General features: G+C 40.3%; 1 protein-coding gene across 1 annotated transcript in view; it reads left to right on the top strand.

Annotated features, from left to right (window-relative positions):
* Window positions 1-14,657, top strand: part of ADGRG2 (adhesion G protein-coupled receptor G2) — a 79,436-nt gene that overhangs the window by 48,633 nt on the left and 16,146 nt on the right. The window contains exons 12-16 of the mRNA XM_054974265.1: window positions 688-785; window positions 2,480-2,552; window positions 7,902-8,323; window positions 10,229-10,409; window positions 12,258-12,414. Of these exons, the coding sequence (XP_054830240.1) occupies window positions 688-785; window positions 2,480-2,552; window positions 7,902-8,323; window positions 10,229-10,409; window positions 12,258-12,414 (931 nt within the window). The remainder of the gene's footprint in view (window positions 1-687; window positions 786-2,479; window positions 2,553-7,901; window positions 8,324-10,228; window positions 10,410-12,257; window positions 12,415-14,657) is intronic.

Here is a 14,657-nt window from a genome sequence, read left to right as displayed (position 1 = left end):
ATCTTTATGATTTAGTACCTTTGCTGTGCATATTAGAAAATATACTTCAGTTTCAGATTTACTTATTTAAGAACTCTTATTCCACCTTTTCCCCCTCAGGGATTAAAGGTTCAGGAATTGAAAGGGCAGGAAGAAGGAAGCAGTGGGTCTCCTGCTGTAACAGCAGAGAGAAGGGTTGGAGTGCATAAATCATTGTTGTTAGCATTCCTACCATAGTGTATGGCTTAAGAGATGCCATACCTTGCATGGAAGGAGTGCTTTCATTGTAGTCATCTAGTGGAAATCTTGGCTCAACATCTAGGATGTTACAGTCTAGAATGTATAATAGAACCACTTTCAATGAAGTGTGTAAGGAAGGACATACTGCCTCCTGACTACCTGAACTAGAATAAAATATCACGTAAGATGATACAGTATTTACCGAAAGCCCGATAGGTATTGAAATTATTGGAAAAATGAAACTCACATAGATGTTTGTCGTTCTTTAAGCATAAGTTGGTTTTTCTTAATTCATTTATGCTAGTTCTAGAAAGTAACCATTCAGGTTGCTATGTGCCTATCTAAGCAGAGCAGATGCCAGCATCTCTAGTGTTTTAAGAAAGTGATGTGGACATGATGCCGCTATTTATATGTGAATCATATACAAGTTTTTCCATCAGTGGAATTTACATTTTTCCCCTATTATAGTACATCAGATTGCAATTTCATAGTGAAGCTGGACAGAAAAATGAAAATAAACAGGGTTTTGACATATTTACAAGAAAAGGCATTTGTGGGCCCAATTGGTAAGTAGTTCTTGAATATTCAGCATATGATATCTCTTGATGTGAAGACACTATGTATTAACAAAGGACGTATGACTTCTCACTCTGAGGGGAAGGGAATCTTCATGTATATGATTCCCATCTGTTAAGGAAGCAGGTCTAAAGTCCTTCTAGACTTCCTGTCTCTTGGAAGGAGTCACCCATTTCCTTAGTTCATTGCCTGCTTTGTCAGGGAGAGCAGGTTTTTGATAGGAGCTGCTTAGCAAGGCTCCTACAACTCAGCAGATGGCTGTTTATACCTCTGTTTACATGTATTTCTACTTCTTTCCTTCTGTACCTCTTTCCTCCATTTTTAACTTCTCTTCTCCCCACCTCCAAGGGCAGCATGGCTGAAGCAATGGAGGATTCAAACGGAAGAAGAGGCTGTTAGCTTTCTTTTCTAAGGCAATGAAAAGCCTCCCAAAAATCATTAACTGCAAGATATATTTACTTTGGTAGACATACTAGCTTCTTGATTGACTTACCCTTTTAGTTATAGGTAATAGTAAAGTGTGAAAGGCATCAGTATTCCCTGTCAACTTTTACAAATGATGGCCATTTTCACATGCTTGTAACCTCCAGAAAATCGCGCAAAACTCACGGCACGACAGCATCTTCATAGCGTGATTTCCCATCATGATCTCATTTAATGGCGCAATTTCTGACATCATCACACCATTAAATGGGATCATGATGGGAAATCGCGCCGTCATGCCATGAGTTTTGTGCAATTTTCCAGAGGGTTTACAGGCATATGAAAACGGTCACTGTTACTCTATGCCAATGTTTAATTTAGTTCATTGTGGGTTAGTCTTTCACTGAAGTGAAAGACTATTTGGGGTGGGGAGAGTACACTGTTTTGATGTCTGCCACTGATTCAGCGGGGAGTGGTGGAGCCCATGTTCTCAGTGTTTGTAATAAAATGTCTTGTGTACAGAGAAGGCAGAAGACAGAATACCTTCAGGGGGCAGCAAAACTGACAGTTAGATAGACAGCAAATTAGATCAATCTTTCTGCCTCTCCTCTGTCCTTTTTGTGTGTCTCCAGATGGGTATTCTTAGACTACTTCCTGCTTCTTCCCGGAAATCCCTCTCTCCCAGCTTAGTGAGGTAGTTAGTATCTATTCTGTTTCTCTGCTTTCTATCAAAGTTGTAGTTCCTGAATAAACTCTCTTCATTCACTCCTTAATCAGACTCAAGATCATTCCTAAGATATACCATAGCCTACACTCAGCAGTAGGTAAAGCTAATCAACACTGCAGGAAGAGACACTGGCTTATGCCTGCACAGTGCAGGATCTGCAATGCCATGTCTGCTGAGTGGACAGCAGCACCCAGTGCAGGCCAGTGATGTAGCTAGCTTACACTGGGCAATGTGGGGCATTGCCCAGGAACAACGTGTCTCTTGTTTGGTAAGCACATGGGTTCTCTTTTGATAATCAGTAGTAGAATTCCATTCCTACTTGTATTCCCCAATTGCCTCTCAACACAAATCTCAACTAAAATTATACATTTCATGTGTTTAATGACATGATGATTGTGTAGTATTATACACAGGATAATATATATCGAAAACAACAACAATGGTTTTTTTGTATAATAATTAGTATTATAATAATCTCTGCTGGTCGGCAAATTAAATATGATGTTTGCTGTAACTCTTCTCTTTAAACTACAGAACTCTGCTGCTGTTCAACTTCACAGCTTTCTTCTTGTCCCTCAACTATTAAAGAGCTGCAACAACTGCAATGGTAAGTGTGATATATAAACAAACTAGTTTACTTTGGGCTGTTGGAAATATTTAGGCTGGGGGACTGTTATTTCTGCCCGGTTGTGAGGTGCATTTATCTCTGCATTTGAGTGTGTACGTATATACAATCTGGTCCCCTATGTAGGTTTGACCTGTAGAGAAGACAAGCACTTGCTAAAGCTAATCTGTAATATGCCATTTCTACCTTACCCCCAAGCCCTTTATTTTATGCTATTTTTAACCAAGAAGAGATCAAGGGAAACAGCACAAGACTGGCTCCTTTCCAGCCCCTTAATCTCCCACATCTTTAAAATCCCACATAATATAATTTAACAGAAGTCCAAAGCAGAATAACTATATCAGTGTCTTATAACATTGATATCACAATGCAGTGGCATAATTCCAGACATGTAGTTCTGAATACTTAATGATAATTAAACCCATTGGTTTTCACTTCCAGTTGCAGACCTCTACTTTTGCTCTGTACTCTACCTGAAAGACCACTGATTCTTGGGAACAAAATTTGGGCGGAGGGGCAGGTTCAATGAGCTCAGCAAGAGAGGGAAGAGGGAAAGTCCCCAATTTGTAAATTCTGTTGGATTGTTGGATACATGCCACTATATAAGCTATATAATACATAGGGAATGATTCCACCAAAGTTAAGTGTTTTGAATTGCCATTGAATTCAATGGAGTAGGCACATACGTGTTTCTGTTGTTCTCATTTATATTTTGTTTATAACATAATTAATGGGTGCCGATTGTATTTCAATATAATTCCTTATCTGATTTCCTGTTTTCATACGCCATCTCATTGTTTATCACCAATCCATCAATATTTGTAGAAAATTATGTAAGATATCTGAAATCGGGGCAGGTGCCAAAGTGCAATCTTGCACATCATAGAGGCCCTGCCAACTGATGTGTTACTCCAGTCCTATATTGTGATCTGGCTGTTTGTAATAATATGAATTGGGAGGCATCTCTTTGGATACCTTTTCCATCTCAAGTCTTATCACACGCTGTTTGAGTACTCATCCTGAAGCAAGTGTTTCTCATAACAGAATAATCAAGAAATTGATAATTCAGTGAGTATTAATTTTCATTTTGTTTAAAATATTTGTGCCCTGCCTTTCTCCCCAATGGGAAACCAAGTGGCTTACATTATTCTCCTCTTTTCCTGTTTATCCTTACAACAACCTTGACAGTTAGGTAGGGCTGTAAGAAGAGTGACTGACCCACTTTCCCCCAAGCTGTTCCTGAAAGCCACCGATCCCTAGGATTCCCAGCAAACTTCCATGGTAGACTGAGGATTCAAACCTGGGTCTTCCTAGTCTGCCATTCTCACTACTACATAGAAGTTATAAAAATCCAAAAGATGGTGTTTATGCAACTCAGTAGCTGGAATAAAATTGTAAGAATCATAAATATTAATTAAAAATATCTTTCTAAGTTCTGTTGCAAAGATAAACTTGAAAATATATGGGCAATTTCTTCTAAATGCTCTGAAACAAATATACCTGGGTAAAGGAACTTCCTTATTCCTTTCTGATTCCAGCACTTGTCTCTGTTTAATCAAGGGCTTTATTTATACACTAATAATGCAAACCTGTGGAGAGTTACTCCAGTCTAAACCCACTGACTTCAATGGATATATATTGGAGTAACTCTGCATAGGATTGTACTGTAAGTAGCCCAGACTAGCCTGCTCTTGTCAGAGCTCAGAAGCTAAGTAAGGGCAGTACTTGGATGAGAGACTCCCAAGGAAGACTGGGTCCACTATGCAGAGGAAGGCAATGGCAAACCATTCTGCTCTTCTGGTGCCTTGAGATCCCCATGAAAAGGAACTCATGTGCAATGGCAGAATTTATGTTAAAACTCAAAGGTATGAGATAGACATCCATAAACATACAAAGCAATAAAGACCTATTCTATTATTTTTATTTATTTTAAATTTTGTAACCCTCTTTTATTACAGTATTTTAAAAGAAGTTCCTGAAATATAAATTTCAAAATGTATGGTTGTTGGGCTGTACTGCCGTGGTCTTGGCATTGTAGTTCCTGACGTTTCGCCAGCAGCTGTGGCTGGCATCTTCAGAGGTGTAGCACCAAAAGACAGAGATCTCTCAGTGTCACAGTGTGGAAAAGATGTTGGCAGGTCATTTGTATCTACTCAGGAGGGGTGGGGTTGAGCTGAGTCATCCTGTAAGAGTTTCCCAGGGTGTGGAATGCTAATGGCGGGAGGCTTCACTGTATCCTGAGGAGGTTCCTTTGCATATGGATTGGTGCTTGATGTGGTAATCTTCTCTGCAGGGCTATTGTCGAGTATAGAGTGTTTTGTTAGCCTGGTGTTTTTCAGAACTGGAAACCATGCTCTGTTCATGAACTGGAAACCATGCTCTGTTCATGAACTGGAAACTCTGCCCCAGTGTGAATCCTGCTTGTGCACCCATGTGTGTGATCCGGGCAAGGGGGAGGGACAAAAGAAAGAGGACTATTGATTCCTACATTGAGTCCTGCTTTGTCTTTGTGCCTGTACTAGGAAGAATCATTCCCTGAATATACATGAATATGCTCAATATTTAATATACTTTTAGTGGCAGAATTCCAAATCCTTTAACACATACAAGTTTTTAATGACTGGAACTAATAAGGATTATCATTTGCACGGTGTGGTGGTTAGAGTGTGGGACTAGGAGACCTAGATCCAAGTCCCCATTTGACCATGGGAACTTGCTCAGTGACCTTGGGCCAATGTGGGAAAAGGCCCTGCAAGTACATGTGGGTATGAGAGAGCTATGCTGCCATCTGGAGTCTCCTGCTTAGTGAGCTTCTCTCTCTCTCTCTGCTCCTGAATTTACTCTTTCCCTGAATATTTATTTTATTTATTTAAAACATTTTATTCTGCCTTTCTACCCAAATAAGGATCCTTAGAGAGGCAAAAATCTTAACATTAAAATATTTGAATATTAAAACATTAAAATAATATTTACCTGCCGGCAGAAGACACCAATACAGGAAGATGGGTGAGCCTCCCTAGGGAAGGACTTCAAAAATTTTGGCACCACAAGCAAGAAGGCCTTTTCTCAGGTGCTACCCATCTAATCGTAGATGATCATTTGGTAGAATGTAGTCCTTAAGGTATGTTGGCGCCAAGCCATATATGGCCTGAAAGGACAATATCAGCACCTTGATTTGAACCCAGAAGCAAATTGGAAGCCAGTGTAGATGGAACACAACTGTAGTGATATGGTCCTTTATGACCCACTGTAATCTGGTTCCAGCATTCTGAAATCAACTGCATTCTCCAAAGAGTCTTCAAGGTCAGCCTTAATAGAGTGCATTTGAAGTAATCTAGTCTAGATGGTACCACAGTACCATTGCACCACCGTAACAATTTCTCTCCTGCCCAGGAAGGGCTGCAGGTGATGCAACAGTTGGTGAAAGGCATCCCTAGCCACAGCTGCCACCTGTTTTTCAACAAGAGGCTCAGGTCCAGCAGCACTCGCAAGCTACAAACCTGATTCTTTAGAGGGAGTGCAACCCCATCCAGAACAAGAGACAACCCATTTCCTGGTTCAGACCTTTTTCCCACCAGTACCTCCTCCATGTTGTTGGAATTAAGTATTGCTATTTGGTATTGCTATCGAGTCACTTATTGGGACACATCCCTGTGAGGGCTTGAGCTCAGGCATCCTCTGTTGCTTTGCCGATTTAAGGCTTGACTCCATGTTTTGTTATTCTTTGCATTCACTATCAAGGAAAGTAAACACTCTTACCTGAAATCATCCATTACCTTTTTTCAGTGGTTGGGCTTCCCCCCGACCAAGTGGTTTCTTTCATGAACATGTGCTCCAGAGGGAGTCCAGAGAAATCCTAAGAGAGGTTATTCCTCATGTTCGGTGGTGGGGGGAGGTTATAATGTGCCCTCTTTTCACAGACCGTCTTTTTCTTCCTTCCTGAAAGGAAGGTCTATTCTTTCCCCTGGCCCCTTGAAGTTATATAGCTAAGGTGTGACCAAAGCTATTGTCTTTTTTCTGGCTTGGTCTTTTTTCATTTCTGTGGGACTGAATACTTGCGAAGTGAATCATACTCACTCCTTTCTCTTCCCTCCCCACTTTAGCCAGCAAAAAGTACTTTATCAACTCTACGCCTGTACAGAGAGCAAACCCAGTTATGATAAACCTTGACATAAATTCTGGGGTGTAAGGCATTTCATCACATTTATCACATTCAGACATTCACTCACAATCTCACATGCCTCGTAGAGTTGATGTGAGGATAAAATGGAAGAGAGGGAAATGGTATAAGCCACATAGCAAAGAAAGGCAGGGGATACACTGAAGCATGATAATTAGTGAAAGGTAAACTTTGACTGTAGAACAGAATAATTTGCACTCATTAGACACTATAATCTTCTTGAAGCTTAATTTCAGTAGTCACAGATCTTAAAAGTGAAAGGTTGGTAGTTTCAGACTAAAGTTACTTTAACATGGTTCCTTCATAGATTTCACCTTATAGCTTTGGTGTTCTGACTTCAATTCAACACTCTTTTCCCTTGACACTAGACTCAGGGTTCTCCTCAGAGCCAAACCCTCTTTTGTTTAGACACCTAACAGGAATTATTATTCTCCAAAAGACATAACTCTGGTCACTTGGCTGAAGGGAAGTCTCCTTTCACTACCCACCTCCTCTGCCAACAACAGTCCCCAGTTCTATCTTGTCTGTGTAAATTACTGCTGTTTTTCACACTTAAGTACTTTAACTAAAAGTCTTTTTAAAACCTAAAGCTGTCCCAGTTATGGCAAACATTTCTTTTTTCCTCACACAGAGGATTGATTCTCCTTGTCAAACTCCAGACTTCAACCGTTTCAACAATTCTGTCAGCACCAATTGTTACCTTCTCACTGACCAATCACAGAGAGAGGGGGCAGCCTGTTAATCATTTTCCCTTCAAGCAGTTTTTTTTAACTCTTTCCCTTCCTCTCTCTGGGTGCTGCACTTAGTAAACCTTTCATTTAAAAGCCCATTCCATCACACAGGTGTAGGCTTGGATTCTGTAAACAAGTTCTATGTTTGCTAGGCGGCATAGAGCCACAGAGGTTTCTTCCTCTTTCACTAGTACTTCTGTTTGTGCAAGGGCTCCATTAAAACCATTGATCTGGCTCAAGCAGAAATGCTAGCTGAAGAGGACTCTAGCTTTGCAGCAACAATTGTCTAGTATGCAGTGAATTTGTTCATAGGGTCCAAAGCTGATTCATTACAATGTTTCTTTGAAACATTATTTGTTTCTTTGCCTGTGCAAGTTGCCTCAATACCTGTATAATTTTGTCTGTTTTTCCCCTATATAGCGGTATGCATAAAGTTACCTGTGCAGAATATAGTTCACCTGGCCCACCAGTATCAGCTTTTGCTCCTTCTGTTGAGCCTTCTGTCACTGTAACCCAGCCTGGCACCCTTTCACCCAGATCAATCACTGTGCCTCCTCTACTGCTGACCACACCTACAATGTACTTCACTGCTCCCACTCAGATGAAAAGTACAGTTCCTCCTTTCATTAAAGAAACCTCAGTGGTCCTTCCTTCTTCACTTCCTACAACATCTATCAAACCTTCTACTGCAGCTTCTGTAGCAAAGCATCCTGTTATGCCTTCCACTGAAGTATCTCACACTACATCTTCTGTCATACTTACAACAGCAGTTTCCCAAGCTACATCTTCCTCCTCATCAGCCACAACCAGTCCTTTTGATGTGCATTCCGTAACCAGTCCAGGTAAATGCAACTCCAGTAAACTTGATTTTACATTGAATTTGGGTGTTGGTTTTAAGTTGGATGTTGTTATTTGAGTCTAAGACTGATTCACGCATACAAATTGTGATATGTCATGCTATTGGAAATGTAAGCTCATGGAGGTTGCTTCATGTGCCATGCTGTTATATGAAGCTCCTGCAGTTTTCACATTTTTCCATGTTGTCACAAATCTAAAGAAAGCATAGGCTAATGCTATGTTGAAAAATTTCCAAAATGTAATGGGATCTGTTCTGCACTAGCAGATTGCCATGAGAAGCAATTTGCATTTGCCTGTATTCCAAATAGCTCACCATTAGAGATGGGCACGAAAAATGGCAGATCGTGTTGATTCGTGGTTCATGAAAAGCAATGAACCACGAGCCACAGTGAATTTGCCCAGTTTGCAAACAGGTTTGTTCAGTTTGTAGTTTGTCACTTCAGGGCAGCCGTGGCACTTTCCAAGCTGTTTGCATTTGCATTAGCTGAAAAAAGCTGCTTTCAAACCGCAGCTTTTTTCAGCAGAGGAGAGGGGGATTCCCCTCCCATCAGCTGAAAAAAACTGCTTTGAAATGCTGGCTGCTTTTTTCAGCTGAAGGGAGGGGTGGAGGGACCCCCTCTACCCATCTGAAAAAAGTGGCCGGCGTTTGAAAGCAGCAACATATTTCTTGCCAGGCAAGAAAACTGTTGCTGCTTTCAAACGCCGGCCACTTTTTCAGCTGATGGGTAATCTCCCTCTCATCAGCTGAAAAGTGTCTGGCATTTGAAAGCAACACTTTTCTTGCTGTTTGCAAATGGCAAGAAAAGTGCTGCTTTGAGCTTTGCCAGAAGCGAGGAGGTGCACACCTCTAGTGACAAACTGAAAAACAAACCAAATGAACCGGACTAAAGTTCATTGCGGTTTGTCAGAAATGGGCTCTGACAAACTGCTGGTTCGCGAACTACAAAGCAGCTTGATTCATGACAAACTTTGGTTCGTATTTTGGTTCGTGCCCATCTCTACTCACCATGTTACAAATTGTACAAGTAAATAAAGCCCTAGTGGGATCAAAAGAGAAGAACTTAAAGGGCTGTCATAAATGAAGTAGAAACTTGGGACAGGCATTTTTAAAGACTTCGATGCATTTATTCAGTACATCTGATTTATGCATACTGGGGATGCTGCATTTGCTCCTGTTGGTTTGCATGGTAGAAGGGAGCCATCACAAAATGTGCTCTTTGCTTTAGTCTGGTTGTAATGACGGCATGAAATTTCTCAGGCCACATCAAACCTGCTTCTCTGTGACATGTCCCCAACTTTTGGTTTGGTGCTAAAGCAGTAAATGGAGAACAAGAGGAAGCCTTAAATGGATGTGCCTTGAAACCACAATGACCTATAAGATCTTTTAAAGACATTTAATATTTACAGTATTAAATTATTAAGTATAACTTCCATTAATTAGGATTATTGCTGAAACAGAAAATCAAAATAAACTGCTTTCAACATATTGTCGAAGGCTTTCACAGCTGGAGAATGATGGTTGTTGTGGGTTTTCCGGGCTGTATTGCCGTGGTCTTGGCATTGTAGTTCCTGATGTTTTGCCAGCAGCTGTGGCTGGCTGGCATCTTCAGAGGTGTAGCACCAAAAGACAGAGATCTCTCAGTGTCACTGTGACACTGAGAGATATCTGTCTTTTGGTGCTACACCTCTGAAGATGCCAGCCACAGCTGCTGGCGAAACGTCAAGAACTACAATGCCAAGACCACGGCAATACAGCCCGGAAAACCCACAACAACCATGCTTTCAACATACTTCTTCATTTCATTGTTTCATGTCTTTAATTAGCTTGGTATATATATAAATGTATGCTAGGCAAACATCCTGGTGTATTTTTCTGTTTTTTCTTGCAGAACAAATATTTCCCAACGTCACCAGTGGTATTAATTCTTCCTCTGTTGAGAACATAGTATCTAAAATGGAGAAGGCATTGACTGCAGAAAAAATAGAACAAAAGCATGCTGAAGAGATGGTGAACACTGTTAGTGAACTCCTGGATAATCCCCAGTTGCAAATACTTTCAATGTCTAAAAGGTATTTCTCTTTGTAATTTGGTGAATATCTGTGTGCCTGTCCCAATATAGTTTTATCTGTTGTACATGGTTGTGATAGGAAAGAACACTATCAGGCATACATTTTCTGTTTTGTTTGAAATATAGTCTTCTTTTTGAAACCAGCATCTTGTTGACACAGCAGTGGATCCAAGATTTCTTGATGGAATATGTTCATGGAAGAGATTTTACTCCTCATTCAGTAGCCCCTGCATCCCCTACAAGCTGTTGCTCTGCTTGTATTACTAAACATCCATTTGGAAAGAGGAACCAGACAAGGATGCCCTCTCTCACCAGCACTATTTGCAAAAGCACTGGAACTTCTGGCAGTGGACATTTGAGAAAACTCTCAAATCAAAGGAATAACCATAACACTAAATGCCTACAAAATAAGCTTATTTGCAGATGATATCTTACATTACATTACAAATCCGGAAGAATCTCTTCAACACTTACAAGACACCCTTATAAAATTCAATCAAATAACAGGTTTAAAAGTCGATGGTTGTTGTGGGTTTTCCAGGCTGTATTGCCGTGGTCTTGGCATTGTAGTTCCTGACGTTTTGCCAGCAGCTGTGGCTGGCATCTTCAGAGGTGTAGCCAAAGTCTTCGACAATACATCAGGTTTAAAAGTCAATCAATCAAAAACAAACCTTTTACCTATCAACTTATCTGCTCAAACAGAAAGCTCAATAAAACAACATTATAAATTTCACTGGAATGAAACACACTTACCCTATTTGGGAATCCAAATACCAAACAACTTGAACCAAATGATAAAAAAATATGACAAAAGAGATAAAATTACCCCACGTAAAGGATTAATTTCCAAAATCTACAATATAGTTTTTCTTATCAAAACACTAAGCTACCAGATGAAATGGCAACGAGACTGCGAGACTTCCCTAATAAATGATTGGAACTTAATTTGGACCTCAGACTTACTAAAATTGCAAGTAATTAACACAAAACTACAAACCTATAAAATTGTGAATCAAGGGTACTGCACACTCCAAAAAAATTGCACTAATAACATCAGCAAAATCATTATGCTGGAGGGTGTGTGGAGAATTAGGCTCATATGACCACTAATGATGGAAATGTAATCTCAACAAAAAATTCTAGAAAGAAATTCTCAAACATATAATGTAAATAACAAGCTATATCATTCCAATGAAACCTGAAATAATCTTCTTAGATCATTAGTAGCCTAACAGAACCCTATTAGTAGCTGCCAAAACAACAATAGAAGCAAAATGAAAATCACAAAAAACACCTACATTAACAAAATGGTATAATAAAGTATGGGAACATTTTATAATTGAAAAAGTAACAGATGGCCTCACTAAAGCTGCGATCTACCCCAAACCAACCGACTTCACAGAGAAATGGTACCCATTCTTTGAATTCATCACCGCTAACAAGGTACAACCAGAAACACAAACACGTCGTTCACTTATTTTCCTCTATATTACCTTATCTGGTGGCATGTTTCCAGCCCTGCCAATCCTGTCCCGTATCCTGTATGTTCAGTCTGTGACAACTGGATCACTGCTTTAGAGCCATGAACGCCTTTTAACTAGAAATAAAGAAATACAAATGAAATTAGGTCTCATGAAATGTTTGCACTTCTTTCAAAACTTGTTATAGAAGGAACAAATTAACACAGTGCAATCTCTCTCTCTGTCTCTCTGTCTCTGTCTCTGTCTCTCTCTCTCTTAGAAGTTGATGATCAGGTTTCAGAGGCATATAAAGATTTGTGTGTTTTTTATGATGATTATATAGAAGTCAAAAAGGCAATATATTATCTTTTGCATTTTTACCTTACTAGAATAATAAATATAGTGGATGCAATTGGCTTAAAATTGAACTTTGCGGGAGAATCCATTAATTTGACATCCCCTTCCCTGGCTCTGGCAGTTTTGAAGATTAACAGCAGCTTTTTCAAGGGTGTTTCTTTTGCTGTTGAAGATTCTTCAGACCTTCAGGTAAACCCAGGATTTTATTTAATTTTTTTATTTATTTCAATAAACTTCAGAGAATGGGATTTTGAACATATGGCTTGAAATTGATACTGCACTAAAGTCTAAAATCCAGATGTACACAAAAAGAATTCAAGAATGTAAGAAGAGCCCTGCTGGATCAAACCAAGGCCATTTCCACACGCTCAGATATAGTGCCAAATTTGCGCTATACCAGCGCTTTGTTTCGTGGTTTTTCTGCTATAGTCAGTCACCCACATGTGTCAACCTGAACTGTTTGCGTTATCATCACAATCAATCAAGTATTTCTCTCTTTTTTGTGCTTCGTTGCGCTTTTTTGACCCCCAATGGCAAAATGTACAGGTTTCTGGGATTGTTTTTAACCTGGATGCTTTTTGTTTACAGAAAGCAAACAGTAAGTGGTAACTGGCTGTACTTTGGGAACATTGTTTACTACTAGAAATGGGCACGAACAGCAATACGAACAAAAAAAAGCCATGAACAACCAAATCTGCTGTTTGCAAACAAGCTGTTCGTGAGGCCCCATTCTAAACAAACAGGTGGTCATTGCAAGCCTCGTTTGTTGCTGTTCGTCAAGCCAGGCAGTCTGGCACCTGCAATCAATTCCCTTGGCAGCTTAGGCAGGGATTGTCTGAACTCTGTCTGAACACCTGCTGTTGCCCTGGAAACCCCAATCTAAGCCCAATTTAGCTTGATAGGCAGGTCTTCCTTTCAAGTGTGGAGCTCCAAATTTGATGGAAGGGAGCAAAGAGCAGGGGGGAGGGGGGCTTCCAGCTCTGGCTTAGTTTGCAAACAGTGGAGAGGGAGAGAGTTGGTGTTGGCATTTTGATAGATAAAGTGCATTGGAGCTTGAATTTTCTTTGTGTCTGGTGGGATAGGGATCTGCCCCTTCAAATTCCAGGGCTACTGCCAGGCTCTGGGCCAAGCTATTATTTATTATTGGTACCTTTTCTGCTGCCTGCTCAGGTTTCTTGGAGTGGTGCAGTAGGGATCTTGACTTGGATGATGGCTGGAGGAGAGCCTGCTGGCCCCCACGAACAGCCAACCACGAACATGTTTGTGAACAGGGCCATGTTTGTGGTTGTTCGTGAGTCCCTGTTTGTGGATGGCAATGAACAACGAACATCATGTTCAGGGGTTTTTTTCTGTTCATGCCCATCTCTATTTACTACACTGTACAGGTGGCAGTGTCCTAATAGGAAAAAGTTCTAGAGCTGCTTTTCTCTGCATTCTGCCAAAGTGCAACCAAGGTAGGAAATACACATGTGAAGCAGCTGTAAATTGAGAATATTTCATGAGGAGGAAGGTTAAAACTGATTAGCACTGCTTCAGTGATAAAATCCCTCTCCCGCATTTCTCCATAGTTGTTTTAGAGCTTAAAAAGAAAAAATGAGAGATGCTGATCATGAATCTCCTAAGTCACATCTAGGATAAAAATGCATGCTATGTTACTTGAGTTATCCTGTTGCAACGTTTTTTACATAGTGTAGCCACTAAAACTGCAATTTTAAGAGGAAAACAAGCACGGCAGATTTGGATACCTGAATCCGTTTTTACCTTGAAAATTGTCCTCCTAAGATGCTGTCAGTCTTAGTGTGGTAGTTCATGAATGCTCCTGAAAAGCAGCTCCTGGGGGACAGGGGACTCCTAGGAGCATGGAGATGGAGGTTTGCTGTGGGAGGGGGAGATCAGTGAAAATTGCCCCCTTCCAGTTGAAATCCTCTGCAGGATCCAACCCATAGTGAGTATCTGTGTCTTTTCCCGACAGAGTAAAAAGCAGCTTGTAAAAGTGATAATTTTGGCAGTAGATTGTGAGTTAATGGTTAAATATCGTTCCCTTTCCATGCAGTCTGTCCCTTTAAATCCCATCTTAGCATCAGAATTCTGTTTAAATAATTTGAGGAAAAGAATCAGAGAGCTTAATCTTTCACCTTTAGTGTGAATTTTTAGTGGCTCAATATTTCTTAATCCTTATATATATTCTGGTTTTTCAGTATTTGGGGTAGGTTCCTCTGTACCACTTCCTATGTGTAATGCTGCAGGTGTGTAACGATGTCACCAGCTATCCTGTGGTCAGATAGCTGCCTGCACAAAAGGGACTGACTAGATTGGGCTCTTCAGATATTGAATAAATACACCAAATAGCTTTTTTAATTTTGAAAAGGGCCCATAAGGCTGCCTTCTAAAATATAGGGTGTGAACCTATGAAGGCTGGTGTAATGGCTTCC

This window comes from Eublepharis macularius, chromosome 3, assembly GCF_028583425.1.
Source record: "Eublepharis macularius isolate TG4126 chromosome 3, MPM_Emac_v1.0, whole genome shotgun sequence".
In the NCBI taxonomy this organism is placed as follows: domain Eukaryota; kingdom Metazoa; phylum Chordata; class Lepidosauria; order Squamata; family Eublepharidae; genus Eublepharis; species Eublepharis macularius.
This window is presented reverse-complemented; position numbering and strand designations above follow the sequence as displayed.